Source organism: Syngnathus leptorhynchus, chromosome 4, assembly GCF_054491065.1.
Source record: "Syngnathus leptorhynchus isolate UIUO chromosome 4, UIUO_Slep, whole genome shotgun sequence".
Lineage (NCBI taxonomy): Eukaryota > Metazoa > Chordata > Actinopteri > Syngnathiformes > Syngnathidae > Syngnathus > Syngnathus leptorhynchus.
In genome coordinates this window covers 12,612,052-12,632,819 of record NC_141198.1, presented here as the reverse complement: position 1 = coordinate 12,632,819, position 20,768 = coordinate 12,612,052, and the positions used below count along the sequence as shown (strand labels likewise).

The 20,768-nt window shown below is 40.6% G+C and overlaps 1 protein-coding gene across 1 annotated transcript in view; it reads left to right on the top strand.

The window, feature by feature from the left end:
* Nucleotides 1-3,430: 3,430 nt before the first annotated feature.
* Nucleotides 3,431-20,768, top strand: part of pde4d (phosphodiesterase 4D, cAMP-specific) — a 92,487-nt gene continuing 75,149 nt past the window's right edge. Inside the window, exon 1 of the mRNA XM_085909048.1 lies at nucleotides 3,431-4,247. Coding sequence (XP_085765174.1) covers nucleotides 3,940-4,247 — 308 coding nt within the window. The 5' untranslated portion in view covers nucleotides 3,431-3,939. The remainder of the gene's footprint in view (nucleotides 4,248-20,768) is intronic.

Below are 20,768 nucleotides of genomic sequence, written 5' to 3'. Positions count from 1 at the left end.
GAAAACAACCTTGTGATAAATGTGAGAAAAATGTAGCCCACTCCGGATAAGAGACTGTACCGGTGTGTGTGTTTGCCATATGTGATTCTTGAGAGACAAACAAATCCTTCTTCCCGCATTGGACATCCAAAGACGGCGTTTCAATCACGTAGCAAGCTCAAATAGTGGCGCTAGTTCATTCCACGGTCAAATTCATCTGTCAGTGGAAGTCCGTCAAGGAGAAAGAAGGGATCGTTGCCCTACCTGGTGTACGGCATAGCGTAAATATGAATGAGGCATGCATGGACACCAAATCAAGTTTTTACGCTCGAGCGCAATTGCTTTGTTTACCAAGATAGATAGTCGAAGGTCTCCTCTGACTCGGATGGTTGATTCAACAGTCGCTCCAGACAAGTGCGCATCTGTCACGTTATCAACATACACACTTGTCTCTCAAAGTTCTGTTCCAAATAAGGACTGAAAAACACTTTTTTTTTTTCTCTCTCTGCCTCATCCTCCTCATGTTGTTTTTGTGCTTGCCAAGAATGCTGCTACCTGCAGTGAGTGGGTAAACAACAAGGACACCAGCGGACGCTTACTAATAAGGCTTGCTATGGGGGCTTTCATTATCCAGACTGGATAATAAAGCCCCGCTAATGGAATTCAAAGGCAAAAAAAAAAAGGGTGATTGATAGAAAAAGAAGATGTCAGAAATTACAGTCTACTGTGTGGATTACATGATCAGGCAACTTTGTAACAGTTCACACAAATAATTTTGTGTTCCTTTATAATAGGCTTTTGTCTGCCTTGCTGACATTTCTTTGGCTTTGTTTACCATGCGTCACCAACCCAAAAAGCTCCTACTTGTAGCTTAGACTGAATCATTCTGCCATCAGCCAGCGGGGAAACGACGTAGGATGAAGAGACAGCCCAATGTTGGCCGTGTGTGCTTATTTTTACACTAAAGTGTCAAGTGTGTGTGTCTATCATGTTCAATAGATTGGAAAATGATTGGGTCACTCTTTGAGGCTAGTTGAGAACAGAATGGGACGAATTGATCATCTAACACTGCCTTGTTTTCTCCATTTCTCGGAGGTGAAACATCCAATTTGAAGACAATTTGCTTGTTTGATAGGTCATACTTGTGTTAATAACAGGCCTCGCCAGGACTCTTTTTTTTATTCTAATGACGTGGTGCAGTAAGGGTTCTGGTGGAAATGAAATTCAGAAGAGTACCCAGGAAGAAAAGCTACGCTTGGATTTTTGTCTCGGAATGCTGATGGATGGATCACTAGAGCAAAGATGAATGGATGGATGGCATCATTGTTACTCTTAGTTTAATGTCATTCTTTTCATTTGGTTGATGTAAGTAATCCTTACATGCGCGCTAAAATGAAGTCCAGTGAGATTTTCCGAGTTCTCGGGTGACATCATAAACAGCCGAACTTTCAACTTTTGTGCAACTTTAGTATCAACTGCAACCAAACTAGAAGACGTTTAGATGTTTCAAATTGATAGCGACACTGTTTATCACGATCGCCATCAATGAATAACTTAAAAGGCAACGTAGAAGGCAAAAGTCTGGCACCAACGTGAGCCAAATAAAAACAAAATGACAAGTTCCTGAAGATAACAAATGTATGTATTTTAAATTCAGTCTAGGAGCAAAATTTCCTTTGTGTTTTTATTGATAAATAACTTTAATAATAACAAAATGATTTTGTTATTGGAAACTTGATCGCTCTGCTGAACAACTTCTTTTAATACATACTATTTATTAACCTGTTGGGCTAATCCACTGTGGGGGTTAAAAGCCACGTACGTTTTTCTAGATCAACACTAATCAGTCCAGTTAGTGTGACAGCCCTCAAGCGCTCTCATATATTTGAAATCAAATGCACAAATCCAGAATTTCTAAGTGAGGGAATGGGTCATGGAAAGAATGTTAACACAGGCTATGCGTCTTTGCCTCGCTTCAGGCATAATTCATTTATTATTCAATACGCAGTGTGGAGATCTATACAAAGGTGCTGCGCTTTAATACTCTCAACTTTGACTTTTGGGCATATAAGGAAACGCAAGATGCATTTTAATAATTCAGTGTGTGCGAGTAACACAAAAGATGGAGTCAAGAGTGCTACTGTATGTTTTTATGACTGGTAATCAGTACGGCAAAATTCACACATGAGATTGTGGGAGCAGATGCGAGTGTTTACCGGCGAAGTAGCTGTTTTTGCTAAACAACGTGACGTTGATGAAACGGTGTGTTGGGCTATTTGTACATTTGCAAATTGTTTTCAAACAACATTCCGGGGAAGCTTCAGAGAGCACGGAAACTTAAATCAACACGTTTATGTGACGTGGCGGCAAACGTGTGGATTGTTTCGTGCACTCTGGACGCTAATTAGTCTGCGTGGCGGTTAAAGCAGTGTGCTTGCTTGCTAATTGTAATCAATGTGTATGTTTGGGGATGAACAGGCAGGTTCTGTTCAAGGGTCGAAGCCACCTGAGATGGATGAGGCCATTGACACCCATTCCTAATTGTGCAGTGGTCATTATGGATTGCTGAGGTAATGACCTCATTTCCATGAAGCGTTTAAGAGGGGAGGCCCCAAGAATAAGCAATCCCGTTGAGTTGCCCTTCTGGATGAAGGTGAAGTTTGAGATACGTCAAGTATTTATACATTCATTTATATGCATTTAATTTTTGTTGTCAGTCCGTCCACATCGGGGCCAAGTTGGGCCGTGATCCGGCAGATGTGTGGCAGCTGGCTCCCACTTTGTGATGGTCTTTAGCACAATTGTCAGCTCTGAATTGCAAAAATATCGCTTGGAACATCTTAATCTCCCCCCCCATCAAGCAATTGAGATATTTATTTATGATTCTCAAGTCTTGGCAGAGGTTTGAGCGCTGCTGATTGTACTTTTAATCACATTCAAGCCCGTTTTCAATGGGACTCACCCAGCACACACTTGCCACCATTTAAAGTGCCTCTGAATATCCTCTTAACCCCAAAGGAAGTTCAGATTTGATAATGGGGTATTCCTGACATTTTTTTCCACTGCGGACTGAAAATTAGTGTTCTTTCGGAATTATGATAAAAATATTCAACCTTGGTTTCATTGCATTTGAGAGAATTAATGTATATTTTTACAAAATTGAGGTCAGACTTTGTTGTCAGAAACAATTCTGAAATGACTGCAGCTTCTTGGCAATGTAAATGTTGTGCTATATTTTAATGTTGACAATCTTTACTGCGTTCCAAAATAAATCTGATTTTTTTTTTACATTTTATTTCTTCTTCTTTGTATTGTGTTTATATCTGTGAATGATCTAATTTGCTCATTTCCCTTCCCATTTGAAGTCTGCTCTGCACAGCTGTAAGATGTTTTTATTTTATTTTCCTTTTATTATCATTATTCATTTGGCGCACTGGGCTGTTTTCCAGCTGTGGAGTGTGGTTAAATGATTGGGCCAAGTTGGGCCACCCTTTGCCTCCTCACGCTCGCAGGATGGCAGGGGAGGTGCTCTGGGTGGGTCTCTCATGTTTAATGTACGCTCCTGCCTGCTTTCCTATATTTGCCGCCGGATGTGGATCCTGCACAGGAGCATTCGAAGGGGGAATGGAGTCGTGCTTTTTGACTTAAAGTTCTTTTTTTTTTTTTTTTTTGCACATTAAAAGTTGTGCACATGCAGAATTGGTCTTCAAGTGAGCATGTGATATCTTTTTTCTGCAGTGGGCATGAATGTAGACACTACTTTGGGCAAAAATGCAACTTTGGACCCGTTCAAGACCACATGGATGTACTGTAGGTCAGTGGAGAGATAATTCATGGAGTTGAGTTTAACAAGCCTTAAAGTTCACCTACACTGATGCTTCGGCCAAACATTTGCATTAAAAAGCACCTTAAGTATTGTTAAAAAAAAAAAAAAAAAGAACAAGAAAGCTCAGGAGTGAAATGGAGCAAGGCAAAGTGGGGACGCAGCCCTCGGTGGCCGGCGGCGGCGGCGTCGGAGCCGCCGGCGTGAGTGCAAAGGCTCCCAAACATCTGTGGAGGCAGCAGAACCAGGCTGCGCTCTCGCCGCTCCACCACGCTCTCCTTGTGCGCAAGAGCCACCAGCGCGTCAGACAGCGAGGCTTCTCCGACACCGAGCGGTACCTCAGCCCACTCAACATGGACCGGACGTATGCCGTGGACACGGGACACCGACCCGGACTGAAGAAATCGCGCATGTCTTGGCCGTCGTCGTTTCAAGGTCTTCGACGGTAAGATTCGAGCGTAGTGCAAGCGAGGTGGCGGGTACAAAGTGCTTCGCGATGGGCGGTGTGTGCAGGAGCGACCGGGTCTTTAAGCAGCTCTGGTTCTTTTTTTTTGCTGAACTTTGGACGGGTTTGTTGCTTTATTCTGCTATTTTTTTTAATTCTCTATTGCTTTTCCATCAAGATGCACAATGTGCATCAGTTTTTGACAATGGACGCGGTTTATCTTGCTTTTGAAGGCAGCAATGAGACGTGAAATTTATTGCAACTTTTGATGTTGCCAAACGATTATTTTGGAGGTTATTCTAAAACGGGGGGGAAAAAAAATCAAATGAAAGCTCAATGTAACACAAGGTAGTGGCTGCCTTCAGGTGCAAATGACACCGAGCTGAGGTGTCGCCCCACAGGCGGGTCACAGGAATTATAATATATGCAAATCAGCAGACGTGTTGTGCACTGATCCTTAAGGATTATTACCATTTAGCTGTATAAAGCCATTCCTACTCGTGTGAGACATAAGGTTTTTTTTACACACTTAGGCTCCAGTTACATAGGTGGGAAGCCTACGGCCGGTGGGCCATACATGGTCCTTGAGAGCATTTGATCTGGCCCACATCCATCAATCTATTTTATGTACTGCTGATCCTGTGTATGAGTGTATTCTATCTTAAATTGGATCAAATGCAGACTACAATACAGCCTGGGCTGGTTCTGATGCCTTTGGAAAAACGGGGCACACAACCATTCGCACTAAGAATCACACTCTTCTGAGTGGTAATTGAACTCTCGCTGTCAGCGGAAGTCAAGTGAGCGAAACGCTATTGGCCCATGCAATTTTGCAATTGAAACCTGTGAATGCTCATAATATACAGTGTACCACTTTTTGGGAAAATCAAGGCAGCATTTTGATCTTGTGCTTAATTTGCATCTATGTCTCTGTCCTGAGATTAGGGCTTCAAATTACTCTGTTATGGTTCCTCAGTCGAACGTTTTATATTGTCCATATTTGTAAATATGAGTGTGAATGTTTGTCTATTTGGCCCTTCATGCGATTAACCAGTCCAAAGTGTATACTTCCTCTCGCTCCACCTCACCTACAACTCTAATGAGGACGAGAGATAATAGATATTTGGCAATTACCCCCCCCCCCCCCAAATTTACTATGCCTCCAAGATGCTTCTAACAGGATTAAAATGATTCTGCATCCCTGATGTATCGTACTGTACATATGCGCGATGCCCACAATCCCTCTCTCCTACTCTCCTGAGCATTTTATACAGACACTCAAGAGTGATGACAGCAACGTTTTAATGAAGCACTTCCTGCAAACATTTATGCACAGTGGCAGCAAGGCAAAAAAAAAAAAAAAATGGCTGTGGTGTATACGGGAAGTGCTCTAATTACTCACATGTTCTGGGAAAGAGAGAGCGCACGACAGAGTGGATGGGAGGGGGGAAAAAAAAGCATCTGAGGATGAAATCTGAGAAGGTCACCTCAGCTCCCTTGTCTAAAGTGACTCTTAGGGATGCAGGTTTTATGTCAAATCACTTGATGTACCCCACCACCACCTCATTGCTTTTTCTTCTTTTTTTTCTTTCCCTCAAATATTCTGGTGATGAGAGCCTGTGAGAGCACTTGCTGGCCAGCTACAGAAAAGCTGTTGGTTTGTCTGGCCGGCTGACAAGAATAGTTCCTGTCTTTTAGTGGCAGAACAGTCATACAGAGGAGAAGCCCGAGCGAGAGGGAGAGAGCGTAGCAGGGAGGGCACGCGAGATCAGAGCACAGATGGAAATGACACAGCCATGCAACCGCTTTGCTGCACTTAAACACCCTTGTCGTTAAAAAAAACCAAAAAACAGGGTAGCATGAAAATGTGTCTTTCTTTTGCCGACATGTTCTCGTATGCCGTACGACCCCATTCAAAAGAGGGCAGCACTTCGGCAGGTTAACGGCCAACGCGGTACCCTGAGCAAATGACACTTTACACCAAAGACTAATTAGTTGAGTGATACACTGAACTGTTCATTGCGAGGAACAAAAACAAACCAGGGCCAATGAAATTTGCAGCAACACGCTCTGATTTGCAGTTGGTTGTGTTTTTTTTTTTTTTTTTTTTATGTCACATATCCTTCCTTCTTGTCCTTCAGCTTGTATTCTGTCTGGTTTGGATGACAAGCTGCTAGTTGAACGGATCTAACAGTTGACTGTAGCCTTATAACGCTCTAAAACGTTTTTGTTTTTTTTCTACGATACTATCTCCACTTTACTGCAGCGGTCTTTTCACCTGCTGCCTCTGAAATAGAATTGCATCGGCAAGACATAAATAGAGAAAGACCCTTATTGTCGTTTTGGTCTGACAGATGCTTTTAATGTTTTCTGTCTTTCTTTGTCGTCCGGACCCAATCCGAACTGGTAGTGGAAAAGTGGCATTGTTTGGCACACAACTTTTCAGAATGGTAAACCTACCTTTTTGTATCATAGCATAGTGAGGAAGTGAGAAAGTTCAGTGATGTCGAGGAAGGTGACAATAAACCAAGTACATGAATGGAGGACTTCCAATTTTTTGACATGCATTTCATTACAAGAAGCCGGTGACTAGCATTTTGTCTTTTGGAGGTCACGTTTCTTTCTCGACAAATCAAATGACAACATTGTGTCTTGCTGCAGCCTTCAGGTTGTGTCCTTACTTGTCTTGTTTTCCAAGACCAGTATGTGTTGTACAAAACAAAATGGTGCACCGCTATAAGGTACATTAAGCCTTCAGTAAAAAGTAGCTGGCCTTCCCCACCAGAAGTGCTTGTCGTGCTATTTCATGCGAGGCTTGTTGTTTTAGTGCCGTGCGGCGGTTTGAAGGCCACTTGTCGTCCTTCCCAGACGTGCAATAAAGTAAGTAAAGCTGCCCAAAGAAGATGAAGAATATGACGCTTTTGGCTCGGCATCGCCGATGTTGTTTATACGAGCCGTACTTCGGAACAACCTCATTAAGCCAGGCGACGGCATGCCTCATTTCTTCGCATGAAAACCTCAGCGATCAAGTTGCTTCAAGGCAGATAACGGCTGACACATCTCCTGATTATAGCAGACAGATATAAACAACTATCCGGCCACTGTCCCCGAAGAGGAATGAGAAAAGCCGGCGCTCCCTCCTTTGCCTTTCACTCTTACAATCTTGCGTATATGCAGAGAGACAGCCGCCCTTTCCCCAATGACTGTGGATGTTACAGTCCGTCCCCGAGTGGATGGTGCAGTGCAAAGTCCAGCGGCCACCCCCTTCAGGTACAACACATCACCCAAATGTGTCAGAATGGAGGCTGGCCTTGGATGTCGCTCAAGGCTTCTGTGAGACCTCAGCGAGAATCTGGAGCATCCTCTGATGGCAACATGGCATTTCTCCCGTTTCTACCCTGTTGCAGAGAAGCCGCAGGGGCCGCTTCTGTAATGCTACACGTCTTTGTCAAAGGGAACATCCGGATTTCTTTTCTCGCCGTCCAATATTTGACTGGAAAAGGAAATGATGAAATCAAAGCAGAGGAAAACATGGAATGGCTCCATCTGGACTGTTGGTACTTTTTGGTTTACCCGCGTCCTTCGAATCTAAATTGGATTTGACAGTCGTGGTGTTCATTAGGAACGGTTTAAAGGTAGCTGTAATCAGATTTGTATTTTTTTTTTCCATTTGTCAAGTTCCCCAAAATAGGGAAGCAAGTGTGACTGACTTGCACTCTAGCCACTCTGTGAACTAATTCAGTGCAGGTTAGCCTCTGGCTATCAGACGTCCTGGTTCTTGGGATGCTTTTGGCAGTTTTTCTCTCTAATCACTCCTACTGTGGCTCCCATTTCCAAGAAGGTTTTTTGCTAATATTAGCATAATCGTTGCTCATCTTTGAATTCTAACGATGTTTGCGAGAAACCCCATAATCACATCTATTGACTATGTACCATGTGACTTCTGCAAAGAACGTGAGGAATGTGCTAATAAACGCCGTGCCCTACATTCCATTAGTCAAGATTAGCATCAAAGTTCATAGACGGGATCACAAAATGATTATTTGTGATTTCTCAGTACAACAATGCACTCATTTGAGGTAGATAGAAGTTCCAGCGTAATGATATCAATGGTACCCGCCTCCTCATATCTGTTCATTAAGAAGAGCTCAGTGCTTTAGCCAACGGTTTTTAAAATTCTTTTTTTTCCAAGGCTTTAGAGGGTTATAGAAGCAGACGCATTTAGGCGCCCCCGTCGAGGTAGTTTCAGCCAGTCGGATGTGGAGTAAAGCCTCTGTTGTATTGAATGAGAATGCTAAAAAAGGTCAGCGAGCATTCAGCATCAGAGTCAAATCATCATCATTATTATGCACAAACCCAGGCAGTCACTACGCGCCGGAAGCCTCGCTTGCAGCTAACCTTGGTAACTCATCAAAAGCTTTCCTCATGAGCAACGTTCATTGTTTACTTGGTCACACCTGACGAGGAATCTCATTTAACATCAACTCATTGTGCATTAGACAATAAAAGTCATTGTCAAATATCTGCTAATGTTCATTTGCTTCATCTATTCAGCTTTTAATATGTTTTTAGTAGGTCGCTGTTGGAGTAATTGTTCATTTGCCTGACGTAATTCGCACTCCTGTCGCTCAAGGCAACCTTTAATTGACTGGAGAAAAGTCTTGGGGTGTCATCTATCTGAAGTCACCTTGGAGACACTTCAGCTATGAAGAGGGATAAGCGGTAGAGAAAATGGATGATTTTAGGAATTTATTTAACCTTGTGTTATGTTTTTAATAAAAAAAAAATACAAAAAATAAAAACGTATGTGATTTTGCTCCGAGACCACTCGTTCCTTCAGATCTTTTCAAGCTGCAAATGAAAAGGAAAGTATCCTTGACTGCTAAATGCAGTCAACATGTAGTGCAAGGCTCCCAGTGAATCGTCCATTCCTGGTTTATTTTTTCCCCATTGGCAAAAGTGAGGTACAATAGAAAGCCAATGAAAAGCTAGGTGATATGACTACTGTCCTTTCAAATAAAACAAAGTATATGAATTGCTGTAAAATTAACACGTTGGTTTCACTCTTCCTCAGGCAAATACTTAAGTGCTTTCGTTTTGTCTTTCTATGAACACGATGGCTCTCTAGAAATACCTGAATTGCAGGCTTTTCCCATTTAATTCCATTATTTTAATTTCTTTCAGGAACTCGGTCATCTTTTCTAATTATATTTCAGTTCAATGTCATACTTGTTAGAAGGCTGTTAAGACTACATTTTTGATTAATTATGCAGCAAGCATGCAAGTGAGCAAGACGACCGACCATGTTTTGTAAATAGGCAGTTTAGCACATTTAGTATGCCAACTGGCACAATTTATTGATGAAATGAAGTGGCAATTTAGACAACTTTTTATCAGGAGGGAAAACAAATAAATTTTTTGTGATCTATTTTGTCAGGATATGTGAATTTTATAAGACACAATTTGCAATTATGCAGTTTAGATTTTTAAGCATATTTAATTCATTTTTCATATTAATCAATTCAGCCATCCATTGTTAATTTCAAAATATTTTATTCATTAGTGTCTGAGTATGTGACAGTTTGACCATATAATATATAGAAACTATTAAAAATTACTATGCGTACCATGTTTTTTTACAACCTCCAATAGATTGGCGCCATTTGCCGGGCTTATCAAATGTATGGACGGACATGACTGCTACTGTGAGTCAGAGCCTCCTCGCCTGTCCTGATGCAGGGTGATATCCATCAGTCTTGGCTGGCTACATCGTGTGGATCACATGGCACTATTACATAGAGAATAACTTGCTCGTCAAGGCTTCGACAGACTGTACGCACACAGGAGATTGTGTTGACCGCCTGCCTCTGTAAGAAACCACACATTATATTGAAAATGACTTGCCGGTCACATTTGTTTTTCCTAACCATGATTTACCACCCTGTGACGGTTGCGGAATTTAAATTGGCATCATATCATTTCCCTGTAAGAAGGTGAAATGGTTTTAAAAAAGAAACCCAAATGACAATTGACTGAAAAAAATACAACCACTGACCTCTACTATTAAAACACATTGTTAGCATTTTATGCCTTGCACATTTTCTCACATGGAGCCTGAAAATAATGTTGAAAGATAGGAGGCATTGGACACATACATTCACCTAGCTTCTTCAGAAGTAGAATCAATGACCACTGGCCATGGAATTCGCAACGGGGAAAACGAACAATGCCAAATGCCAGATGCATCCGCTCCGATAGAGATACGCTTGTTGCAATCACAGACCACAACTGCTCGTGTAAGTTGACATTTTAATCACAGGTTTCTTTCTCACTTTTCACGTGTCTTTTCTTATTTTGCTATCAAAAGGCTTTTTTTTTTTTGCTTGCTGCCTTGTGTGTAAGTTTCCAGTGTGAGATTGGAATTAATGATGAATTTGCATTCCCCAACATAGTATGTAAGGCAGAAGAGGGGTAAAACACTGCTTGTGTTTGAGGAGCTGTGACCAGAGTGTGTAGTTGAACACGTGGAACTCATTACCCAAACCACTTTGTGTTGATAGATTTATTTATTTATTTTTTTCGCTATTCCTAACTCGGACTTTACCACACATCTAATTGTCGAATTTGCCAAGTCCAAATGACTTTTTGAATGTGTGCTTTGGACGCCATCTGTCCATTTATCCACCCGTCCATTTTCTGAACCGCTTATCTCAACAAGGATCGCGGGCCACTTTGGTCTTGTAATTTTCTCTGAAAAGGCCAGGCAAATAAGTCAGTGCTGGCTGTACGCCTATGTCTATTACACCAATTTAACAGAGTCCAAGAAAATCAAGTGTGGTTTCAATTTAAATGTTATGTCACAGAGATTGGCCATTTCTTGTATTACTCTGTGGGGTTCTCTTCTATCACTCTGTGCTACTTTCTTTTTGGGTCAACACACTGCTATCACTCTTGGCCACTCAACTGGGGCTGATACAAATAAAAATAGTTTCAATTCCTGGCTAGTTAGTCACTTTTGAAGCATTTGTCCCACTTAGTCAATCCTTCACGATCACATCTTCCCCACTAGTGCCCTGGAGTTGCGTGACAATGCTAGTTTTCAATGTCAAATATTAAATGCCATATGCATTCACTCAGAAAAAAAAAAAGCTACAAAAAGAATGCTTTTAATGTCAATCATATGCAAGATTCATTTTTTGGCATGAAAAAAAAGAAAAGAAAATTATTTCTCACTTTTATTAATTTAGTACATAGTGGTCATACAGAGAAGGAAAAAAAACAAGTTCCAGGTTGCCTTTTGAACCAGGAGCTCGAGTTTGCTCAGGCTTTTCAAAACAGCATGTTCCGCCATTGCCAACGTAAGTGAGGAACAAAATCAGCTAAATTAACTACTCATAATGATTGAAAAATAATACCAATTGTTTTGTTCAGATTAGACACAGTTTTTGAGTGCCAGCAGCCGGTCGTTTTTAGACGTCACATCATTTTTGGAGCCGACAAGTATCTGTCCGTTTTTCAAATGACAAAAGGACTACATAAAAGTCATCCAAAAAATATTCAAGTAGATGACAGATAACCTGAATTTTGAAGTCAACCCCCAAATCTTCTTCACTATGATACACTTTCCAACTAATAAAGAAGCTGACAGCATATCTCAGATGGCAGAGTTGCTCCACAGTGGTTTGTAAAGAGATGTATCGTCTCTGATGCAAGCACCCATGGGTGTTATCTCGCTCGCTTGAGTTCCGTCTGCTTCGTCCTGTGAGAGAGCGGTTGTACTAAAGCTGGTGAAACATGAACAAAATTTCCGCCTATGCACGACCACAAGGGAGCGTGATAGAAGAGTTGTCGGTCATGCTGGGCTCCAGCATGTCTTCATAGTTCAATCCCTCTTCTGATTTATTATTCATTTTTGTTCCCCTTTGCCAAGTTTCCTTCTATGATGTTCCCCATTATTATTAATCCCTACTGGCATGTAAACACACATGGGATTAGATTTGTGTGTTTCATCATAAAAATGTACAGGTCTTGGTTTGAAGGCGATAAAAAATATATTTTATGGAAACAGTAAATTTTCTTTCCCTGCCACATTTATGTTCTCCAGTAGTTGCAAGGTTTTGTCTCACTCTCGGGTATGATTAAATGGTTGTTGTCTAAACATAAAACTAACTTTCAGCATAGCGATAGCTATCAAGTTAAATTTCCTGTCCTGTATGGGAAAGAAGAATGTTGATGATTTGGTACCAAAGCGGCTCATTTAAAAATGTCTGATCAAAGGTGATGGACTAATGGATGGATTTTTTGTTTTTGTTTTTGGTCGAGGTAGAAAAAGCCATTTAGAAAAGCGCTATCGTTAATGTATTACGTCTGGAAAAATCCCATTAAAATTCTCGTCGGCATGTTTTTAAATATTCATAAAGGATTGAAAACACAATTCGCCATATAAATAAAATGTCAGGGCAGCTGCTTAACACCAAACAAGTTATGGTAAACAGAGCTAAAAAAAAAATCTGTGGAGTTAGGGGATTAGGTCCTATAATTAAGTGGTTTATTTACTACATATACTTTCAGTGTGTTTTGATTGCTTCAGGCACAGAATTTTAAAGTAAATAGGCAAGTGAATATCAAGGGAATGACAGTCGGGCAATGATATGCAGCAAAAGTCCTTGGGTGATTTAGGCCAATGATTGCAAAAGGCCATGGTCACTGTTTTCTGTGTGTTTTTAAGTTGAGTATCACTTGAGTTTTAATATCTCAGTTGTAGCACACAATAAGTTGACTCGAGGCCATGTCCTTCTCAACATAAGAGTTTTGTTTTATTTTTCTGCTAACACACAGGATTGAGTGGAACAGCAGTTATGGATGGTTCCCATTACAATATAATGGATGCGCCAAGATGACACACATTTATTATTATTTTTTTAACTTTTATTTCATACATATTCATCATAGATTATGGAAAATATTGGAGAATTTTCAAAAACTAATACCTTGGGTGGACTTTGGTGATGTAACTGAATTTCCTTAATTGACTTTTGGAAAATAATCAATTAATTGGTTGTTTAAAAATATATATATTTAATTTTATAGTTGCTACAAGTTTTCCCACGGTAATTTTTTGCTGAGCAAAGTTTTTAGACTGCACTTAGCACTTAATGCTAACTTCATCTAATTAACTTGTTGTCTGTTTTGGAGGTAGATGTTGTAGTGTGGAATTAAGAGATCAAATAATAATGTCTTGAGACTTCAAAACATTTTCAATTAGTTCAAATCCATGGATTGTACCCATTCTTTGACTAACTGTGTTTGTTTGCATGATGTCCTCTTGAACATCAAATTAGATCAATCAAGGATGAAATAGATGGACACTGTTTGGGTTGCATCATAATCGGTTTGCATTTTCTCAGAATACGTTCACAGAAGGGCACCGCAATCATTTGAGAAATAGTTGCCATGGCTACATTAGTTAAATGGGCGCGCTGATTTCATTAGTGATGAGATCTCACGAGGACGCTTTGAGGGCAGCGGGCATAGGACAGGAAGGGAGAAGAAATGCGACCAAATTATTTCAGGATGTGCTGAGCAGATGGGAAGATTTTTGCTTTTCACCCAATCATTTTGCCGTCAATATGAAGATGCGTAAAAGACTTTGAAAACTTTTTGTGTGGTGTGGCGTGATGATGAAAGCTACTACCACAAATAACACAAATGTCTGTTTAATAGAGGCGAGGAAGAAAGGGAACATTGCCAATTTGCTTGCACATTGTTTTAGGGAGGACCAGAAATGCACATGTACATGAATATCGGTACTCCCCAGACAGACGGCTTTTGAAACCAATTATGTGGAACAGTTTTTTTTTTTAATTCTTTTTCAAAGAGATGAGTTCTAATAATTGATCCATTTGGCTATTTAACAAAATTAGCAGGTTTAAGCACATGTTGTTCTTTTCCTCCACTGGAGATCCTCAAGCCATTTTCATACTGCACTTGCTCTGTGTGAATTTGATAGCCTCCTGCTGAGTCCAAAAGGCCTGAAAGAAGTCAAGTCAAAACCTTTCTTGACAATATGTTCTTTGCGGCCCCCCCTCAAATAGTCTAAACACAGATTTCAGGTGATTATTACTTCTGATTAATATGAAGCATAAAAATCCAACCATCTCATGGTTGTGTGGCGATTTTCAGTTGACAGCAAGTGACTAACATACAAAATGACAGCCTGCCAAGATATGCATAAAAACGGGGGGATTGTTATGTTTTATTCATATTCCACAAGCACAATCATGTTCAGAATACCTTGTTTATGCTAGTAGGGGTGCATAATGTAAAGAAATGCTGTGATTTGACTTCCGCTTCAACACTGCCTTTCAATAGTTTGACGTCAGACGCTAATACTAGGTCAGGACTCCTGCGATGATGATGTTGATTGTTCCTGAACAGGAATGCGCTGTAGTGTATCACTATCATAAGAGCATTTGGCAATGAGTATTCACCACCTGCAAGCTTGAATCACTCAGCGTGCACCGCTACCATCACCTTAACTCATGGACACTAAAAAAAGCTCCATTTCCTGGTGTCCATCTGTTTGTGCTGAAGTTAACTTCCCGAGATAAGCGAGTCTCACACAACAGGGAAATTAAGGTTCCTTTTGCTAAAAGTAAATTAGGATTGTGGAAAATGTCGTGCTCTGCTACACTTGGTTTTATTTACACAGATTGCAATAGCGATGGCAATGTACCGCGGGGAGTAAGGCATGACTGAGTCTCGCATCCCTTTGGAGTGGTCAAAATGACTTTTGCTCGTGTTACTTATAGGAAGAGTCTGAAACATGAGGGAGACGGGTAGTTATTGAATTCATCTATCCTTTATTTTAGCTTAAGTCCTTATTAGGGTCGTAGGTGAGCCAGAACTTCTTGACTGCCAACTATCATAATTACAAAGACTCCCAAAGGACAGAAAATGACGCCAAATGTGTGTGGTGTCGTCGAACGTTGGCCCACTCTCGTTTCAGTCATTCCCATCGGATGCGGTTCCTCCCTCACATCCTCATTGAGCGGCTCCACCCAAATGTTTTCTCAGGAACCGCCATCTCAACCCCCATTCCTCTTGGCTCATTTTGTGCCGAGCAGCAGCCTGTGTGGAAATAATGGCGGAAATTAGATTTCCAACCCATTGATATAAGGCGCCAGCACATTCGGATCAAGAATACTGATTTTTACATTTGACTAAAAAAGAACTGTGAGATGAATGCTGTAGTTGAGATCCAATCAAAAAAGTCTGTCTCCAAAGTTGCGAGGAGCACAATACATAAATAAGATATCAAGCTTGTGTGCTATTGAGAGTGAGGAATGCCCTCTAGCATATTTCCCCTGAGTCACTTTTTAATGAGACTGCAGGACTGTCCCTCATATTGAGTCATTGTTTATTTTTTTGTGTATGTGTGGGGTTCTAATCTGGTCCCAATGCTACATTGCTATATGCTGTGAACTGCTGTCAAGCTCTGATTTCGATAATTTTTTTTAATGCAGTATAATAGAATAGTACTTGAATGTAACCGCTTCAATTTGTGGGATGGAGTTCTAAAAAAAACATCCATCAGATAGTTCTATTCAAATTGTTATTCCAGCCAACAGTTTCCGAAATATCCATTTTCTCCTTATTGCTGTTGTTTGCTGATGCGTTCAATGGAAAAGCGGCATTTGACGCTAAAACTACTAATGAGAAAAAAAACCTCATCTTTGCCTATAAAATTAGGGTCTATGAAAACAGTGATATGATACCCAAATATATATATATATATTTTTTTTTGCTGCTAGAGAGGAAAGCCACAACGTGTTTACATTCCAAAAAGTAGCATGATTGTATAAGCTGCTACATTTGAAGACAGTGGACTCCAAGGTAATCAGAAAGCTGTCTTGCAAGGACAAGCCTTGGTGTCACCTTCATACATGAATGGCTCAAGTCATTTTTTTTTTCCAGAAAATTTGAATCTGTCCTGTCTTGTGCTGTATTGTAAATAATGAAGTAGCCCCAATATATCTTTGTGGGTTGATTGTGGGTAAACTCATAGGTTATAGTTTGGCTGTAGAATATATCTTTAACTTCTCTCCTACACGTCCCATTTAAATTGCAAGTCAAAACATCGTCTGCAATATTCATGCCTAATTACAGAAGTGGCTAGTCTTTGACTCAGTGGAGTGACTGATTTATATGGCTGCAAATATCACACTAGAGCAGAGCCTTCGTTCCATTTCTTTAACGTTAGCTTTGGGGCATTTTGTGCACATCTCGCTGGGTTTGTTGAGGCTGTTGAAGCATCTGTCCATCTTGTTCATTTTTGTTTTCTACATGGTGCTGTGGTGTGTCATGCGTGCACAATAACAGGACTCAAGATGTTATTTCAAATGTTTGTCCATGTATTGACCTAAAACTGGATGAATCAAGTGGCCACTTTATATAAGGTACACAAAATCTAATACATGTAATCCAAAATTGTTATCTTCCTTGAGCAACATTATTTCCTTCGCTTTTTTGGAGAACATATTTCGAATGTCTCTGACTTCCAAGGATCTAACTTGGCATGAACACAAGTGCTTACTGCCAAGTGTGTTTTTCAGAGCACAACCTGTTTCTTAGTCTCCTCTTCTTGATGAGGCTCAAGTGACGTGTGACTCAAAATGCCACTCACTGATAATTGTCGGTCTCTCGTCGCCGTGTATTTTTTCTTCCTACATTCCGCTTAGTTTGGTTTTTGCTCTTTCAAGTGTTTTCACCCAAGGGTACAATACGGCTTGCCTTGAAATGCTTTTGAACAGTATCTGTCTTTGTTTCTACAAGCGTGTAGGTGGCATGCATCAGCCAAGTACAGTAAACGTCATGACATCATAGCAGTGAAAGAAGGCGCAATTAGTGCCACAACAACACAACATTGTCGTCCAAGGACACCCATGTGGCGCTCCATTGCAAAATGTTTCTCTGCTTGGTCCCCCCCAGAAAACGTTGGCAAGCAATATCAATTGGAAAACTTTGGTCTTTCCAGTGTAGAATGCTCAACAACAACTGAGTCAGCTACGTAAATAACGGAATATCATGACAATAGGTTCGCTCGGCCAATAAATTCCATCACGAAGACACAGTAAAGGGCAACAGTTCAGTGCTGGCCTTTTTGTGTTGTCTGCCAAAAGAGACATATTGTGTCCTCCCACTTCCAGTTTATTCCTATTCAACTGACGGCAGTGTTTCTAGGTACCAACCAACCTCGAGGTACCAAATTACTTTGGATGTCGAAAAGAACTACTTATTCCTCTGTCTTTTGTGTAATCCTGCATAGCTTTTGGAATTTGGGCCTAATTTAACTGTACTTGTGATTTGTCCTTGGGTAAACTTGAGCTGAGTAGCAAGTTAATGAATGGGTGACCTGCACACTTTTTTTTCCAGGATTTTTAAGCATCCTATTAAAAAGAAGTTGTCAAAGGTCAACACGTACATACACACACTTTAAGAAGTGGTCCGACACTCGTTGCGTGTTGCTGTAAGCTTCCACCAAGGGCTTTGGGGGAATAGTGAGGGTTGCTTTTCTTTTCTTTCTAAAATTGTCATTCGTTATATTCTGCGGGGGTTGAAGACGACACAAAGTAGTAGTCATGGTGGAATTGTTGCTTGTTTCACGTTCCAAGACTGCTTCAACCGCGGACTTCTTTGTGCAACTCGGTCGTCAGTGCTTCGTTTCTGGGGCAGATATAGGATTTTTCTCAACAATTATGAAGCTGTCAAAAATGTAAACAATGACACAGGGCTTGGACTACTCTACTTCCAATAAACTCAAGCATATTGTGCTCACAGGTGAGATTTCAGGATGAATTTATAATCCACGGTAGCCTTGAAGGGTTCAGTATTGTTTTTCCACCATTCTCTAATATAAAGCTAGTGGCAGATATTTAGTGGCCAAAAATCATTGGAGCAGCCAGGAATCCTCTTCTCGCTACTCTGGCTTTCATTTCTCAGCCCAGCCCCTTAACCACAATCACCTTTGTATTTACCACTATAAGTGACACTTAAGAAATGTAGTGGAAGCCCTTGAGGAGGATAAAAAAGAACGTCGTCTAAATTTGTCTGCGATTCTTCCCATCTCACCAATTTAGTCTTTTCATACACGACATCTTTCACTGTCGGCGAGAACTCTCTGTGGGATTCATCAGTGCCATCTGGCTTGGAAAGCATAAGTCTGCTAACATGCTTGGCTTCTCTGCAGATGTCACTTACCTGATTTGTGCCACACTAATGAGAGGATTTCCTAAATGTGTCTCTTTGGGCCCTGATAGGTGAACAAAAGCACCAAGGATCTCTTTTGTCCTACATACTGCTGAAAGTAGCATTTAAGGTGACATTTTGCTTTGGAAGCATATAACTGACATGGATCAGGATACTATGAAGGTCTTGCTTTTTAAGTTGAAATGCTAACTATTTGAGTTAGAGAAGCACAAATCTCTTTTCCAGCTTAAAATCCAAGAACAGAATTAATCGCAACGTCCATGCACGTTTGGTTGGTTCATTTGTTTCCATGGCCTGATATTAAATGACATTTTTTGCGATAAATATATTTAGCTTTCATGAACGTTAATGACGAGCTGGTGTTTACTGTTGTCTGAATAGTGAGTGACTCGACGATTTAATTGCAGTCAATCACATGGTTGATGGTAACCTCGGCTGTCTGTCATTGCTTTGTTACCCGCTGATGTTTATTTTGCTTTGACTTTAAAGGATACCTCTGGGCTGCATTTATGGATTTGGGCTCCTCTGGGATCCAGCCAGTAAATATTATCAACACAAGCAGCTGTGCAGTCAAAGCGAGTCAGTCGGTTGTGATTTACAATCGAACACGCTGCTGTAATTACTCTTTTTCCTTTGCTACGTTCAAATGACTAATTAGTCAGTATGCTCTACATGTTAGCGAGGCCCATTAGTCCAACTTTGATCATTTCTCTCTAAAGGGCAGAACGTTTCGAGAGTGTGTGGATGGTTAATCAACTTTCAAAAGCAGTCTCAAATTAGCTTTGTTTTATGGGCAGCACAGTGAAACCTAGCCTTTTCGAGGTCCGCTTTTCAAAATCACTTTTTTTTTCTCCTAAAATGCTTTAAGAAGCCACAAGATGGCACCAAAGCCTTTGCTAACAGGAAAGTAGTAATTGGTTTCCAAAAATATTTTGAGAGACTACCTACTGCACACCTTGGTCAGTTTCCTCACAAATAATGGTTGTTTACTGTATGTAAAGGCAAGAGAAATGTCCCACAATTTTAGGACAAATCTCAGATGCAAGTCAATAATAACATTTTCTCTGTGAATTTTTTTCTTTATTGAATCATTAGTTCTGGGACATAGCTGATAAAAGCAGTCAGGAGGTAAGCAGAAGCTTGATGGGAAAGTTAATGCACAGGCATGACTTTGCTTTGCCCGTATCTTCTCCACAAGGTGACTCGAATGTGAAACGGTAAAGAATGAACAGATTGTCGAGGCACCCCAGGGGAAGGAAGTCAATGCACACCGACTCTCCTCTGACTCGGACTCGGCTGCTGTGCGAATGGCCTCGTTCGTCCCTGTGCCTTTTAGAATTGATGAAGAAATCCAATAGAAGCACTTTTCTGAAAATGATGATTCTGATAACTGCGCTGTTTTCTTTTGGCACTGGCGTCACTGCGCCTGCGGGACCTTCTGTGCACCTGCACAAAGTGTGAAAGAGGCAGACTATCTAATGAGGAAAATTTAATGTGGAGTGACATGCAGAACAATTAAAAGCTAGCCTCCTTTGTTGTCATGTTGCATCCACCAAACAGCTTGATTGCATGGTGTTCAACTACTTCAACACACACCTAATTTATGAGTCAATTAATATGAGACCATTATCATCGCTAATACAGTCCAAGTCAAAATCGGTAATCCATCACTACACTAATAAAGCCATAATTGTAACTTCAAATATGAAATGTCAGATAAACAGTTTATTAGGAACTCAGTGTACCTTTTTGTGCCTCGTAACAACATATTTGTAAGCTTGAAACATTTTTTGGGTCGTAAACCCAGAACCCTCCGTGCTAAAAAAGAAGACTGAATTTCCATCAACATTTTAAGAGTGCATCCTTTTCATCGAGAAAGCAATTTTGTAAGTTTTGTGTAACTCTGAAGCCCACCCAATCCACTGCATTGATAGAGGGGGGGAAAAAAAAAAAAAAAGAGAAGCGCAATCAATGCAAGATGACGCTCTTAAAAAATATATTCCGCCATCATTTCAAAGAGGTTAGGCTCGGTGCATATTATTGTATTGAGTCCAAAGTCATCTGTTTGTCACCTTTGTGTTTTTAGTTTTATTTGGACCTCAGTCCAGATTTTCTATATTTATTACATTATGCAATGACATTTCAAAATTGGCATAGGCTCCAGTTGCTTATTTCTAGTTAGGACATGGAAAAGGAATGGATACCGTTCAAACAATATACTGGGAAAAGATTGTTCTCTTATATTTGAGAGCT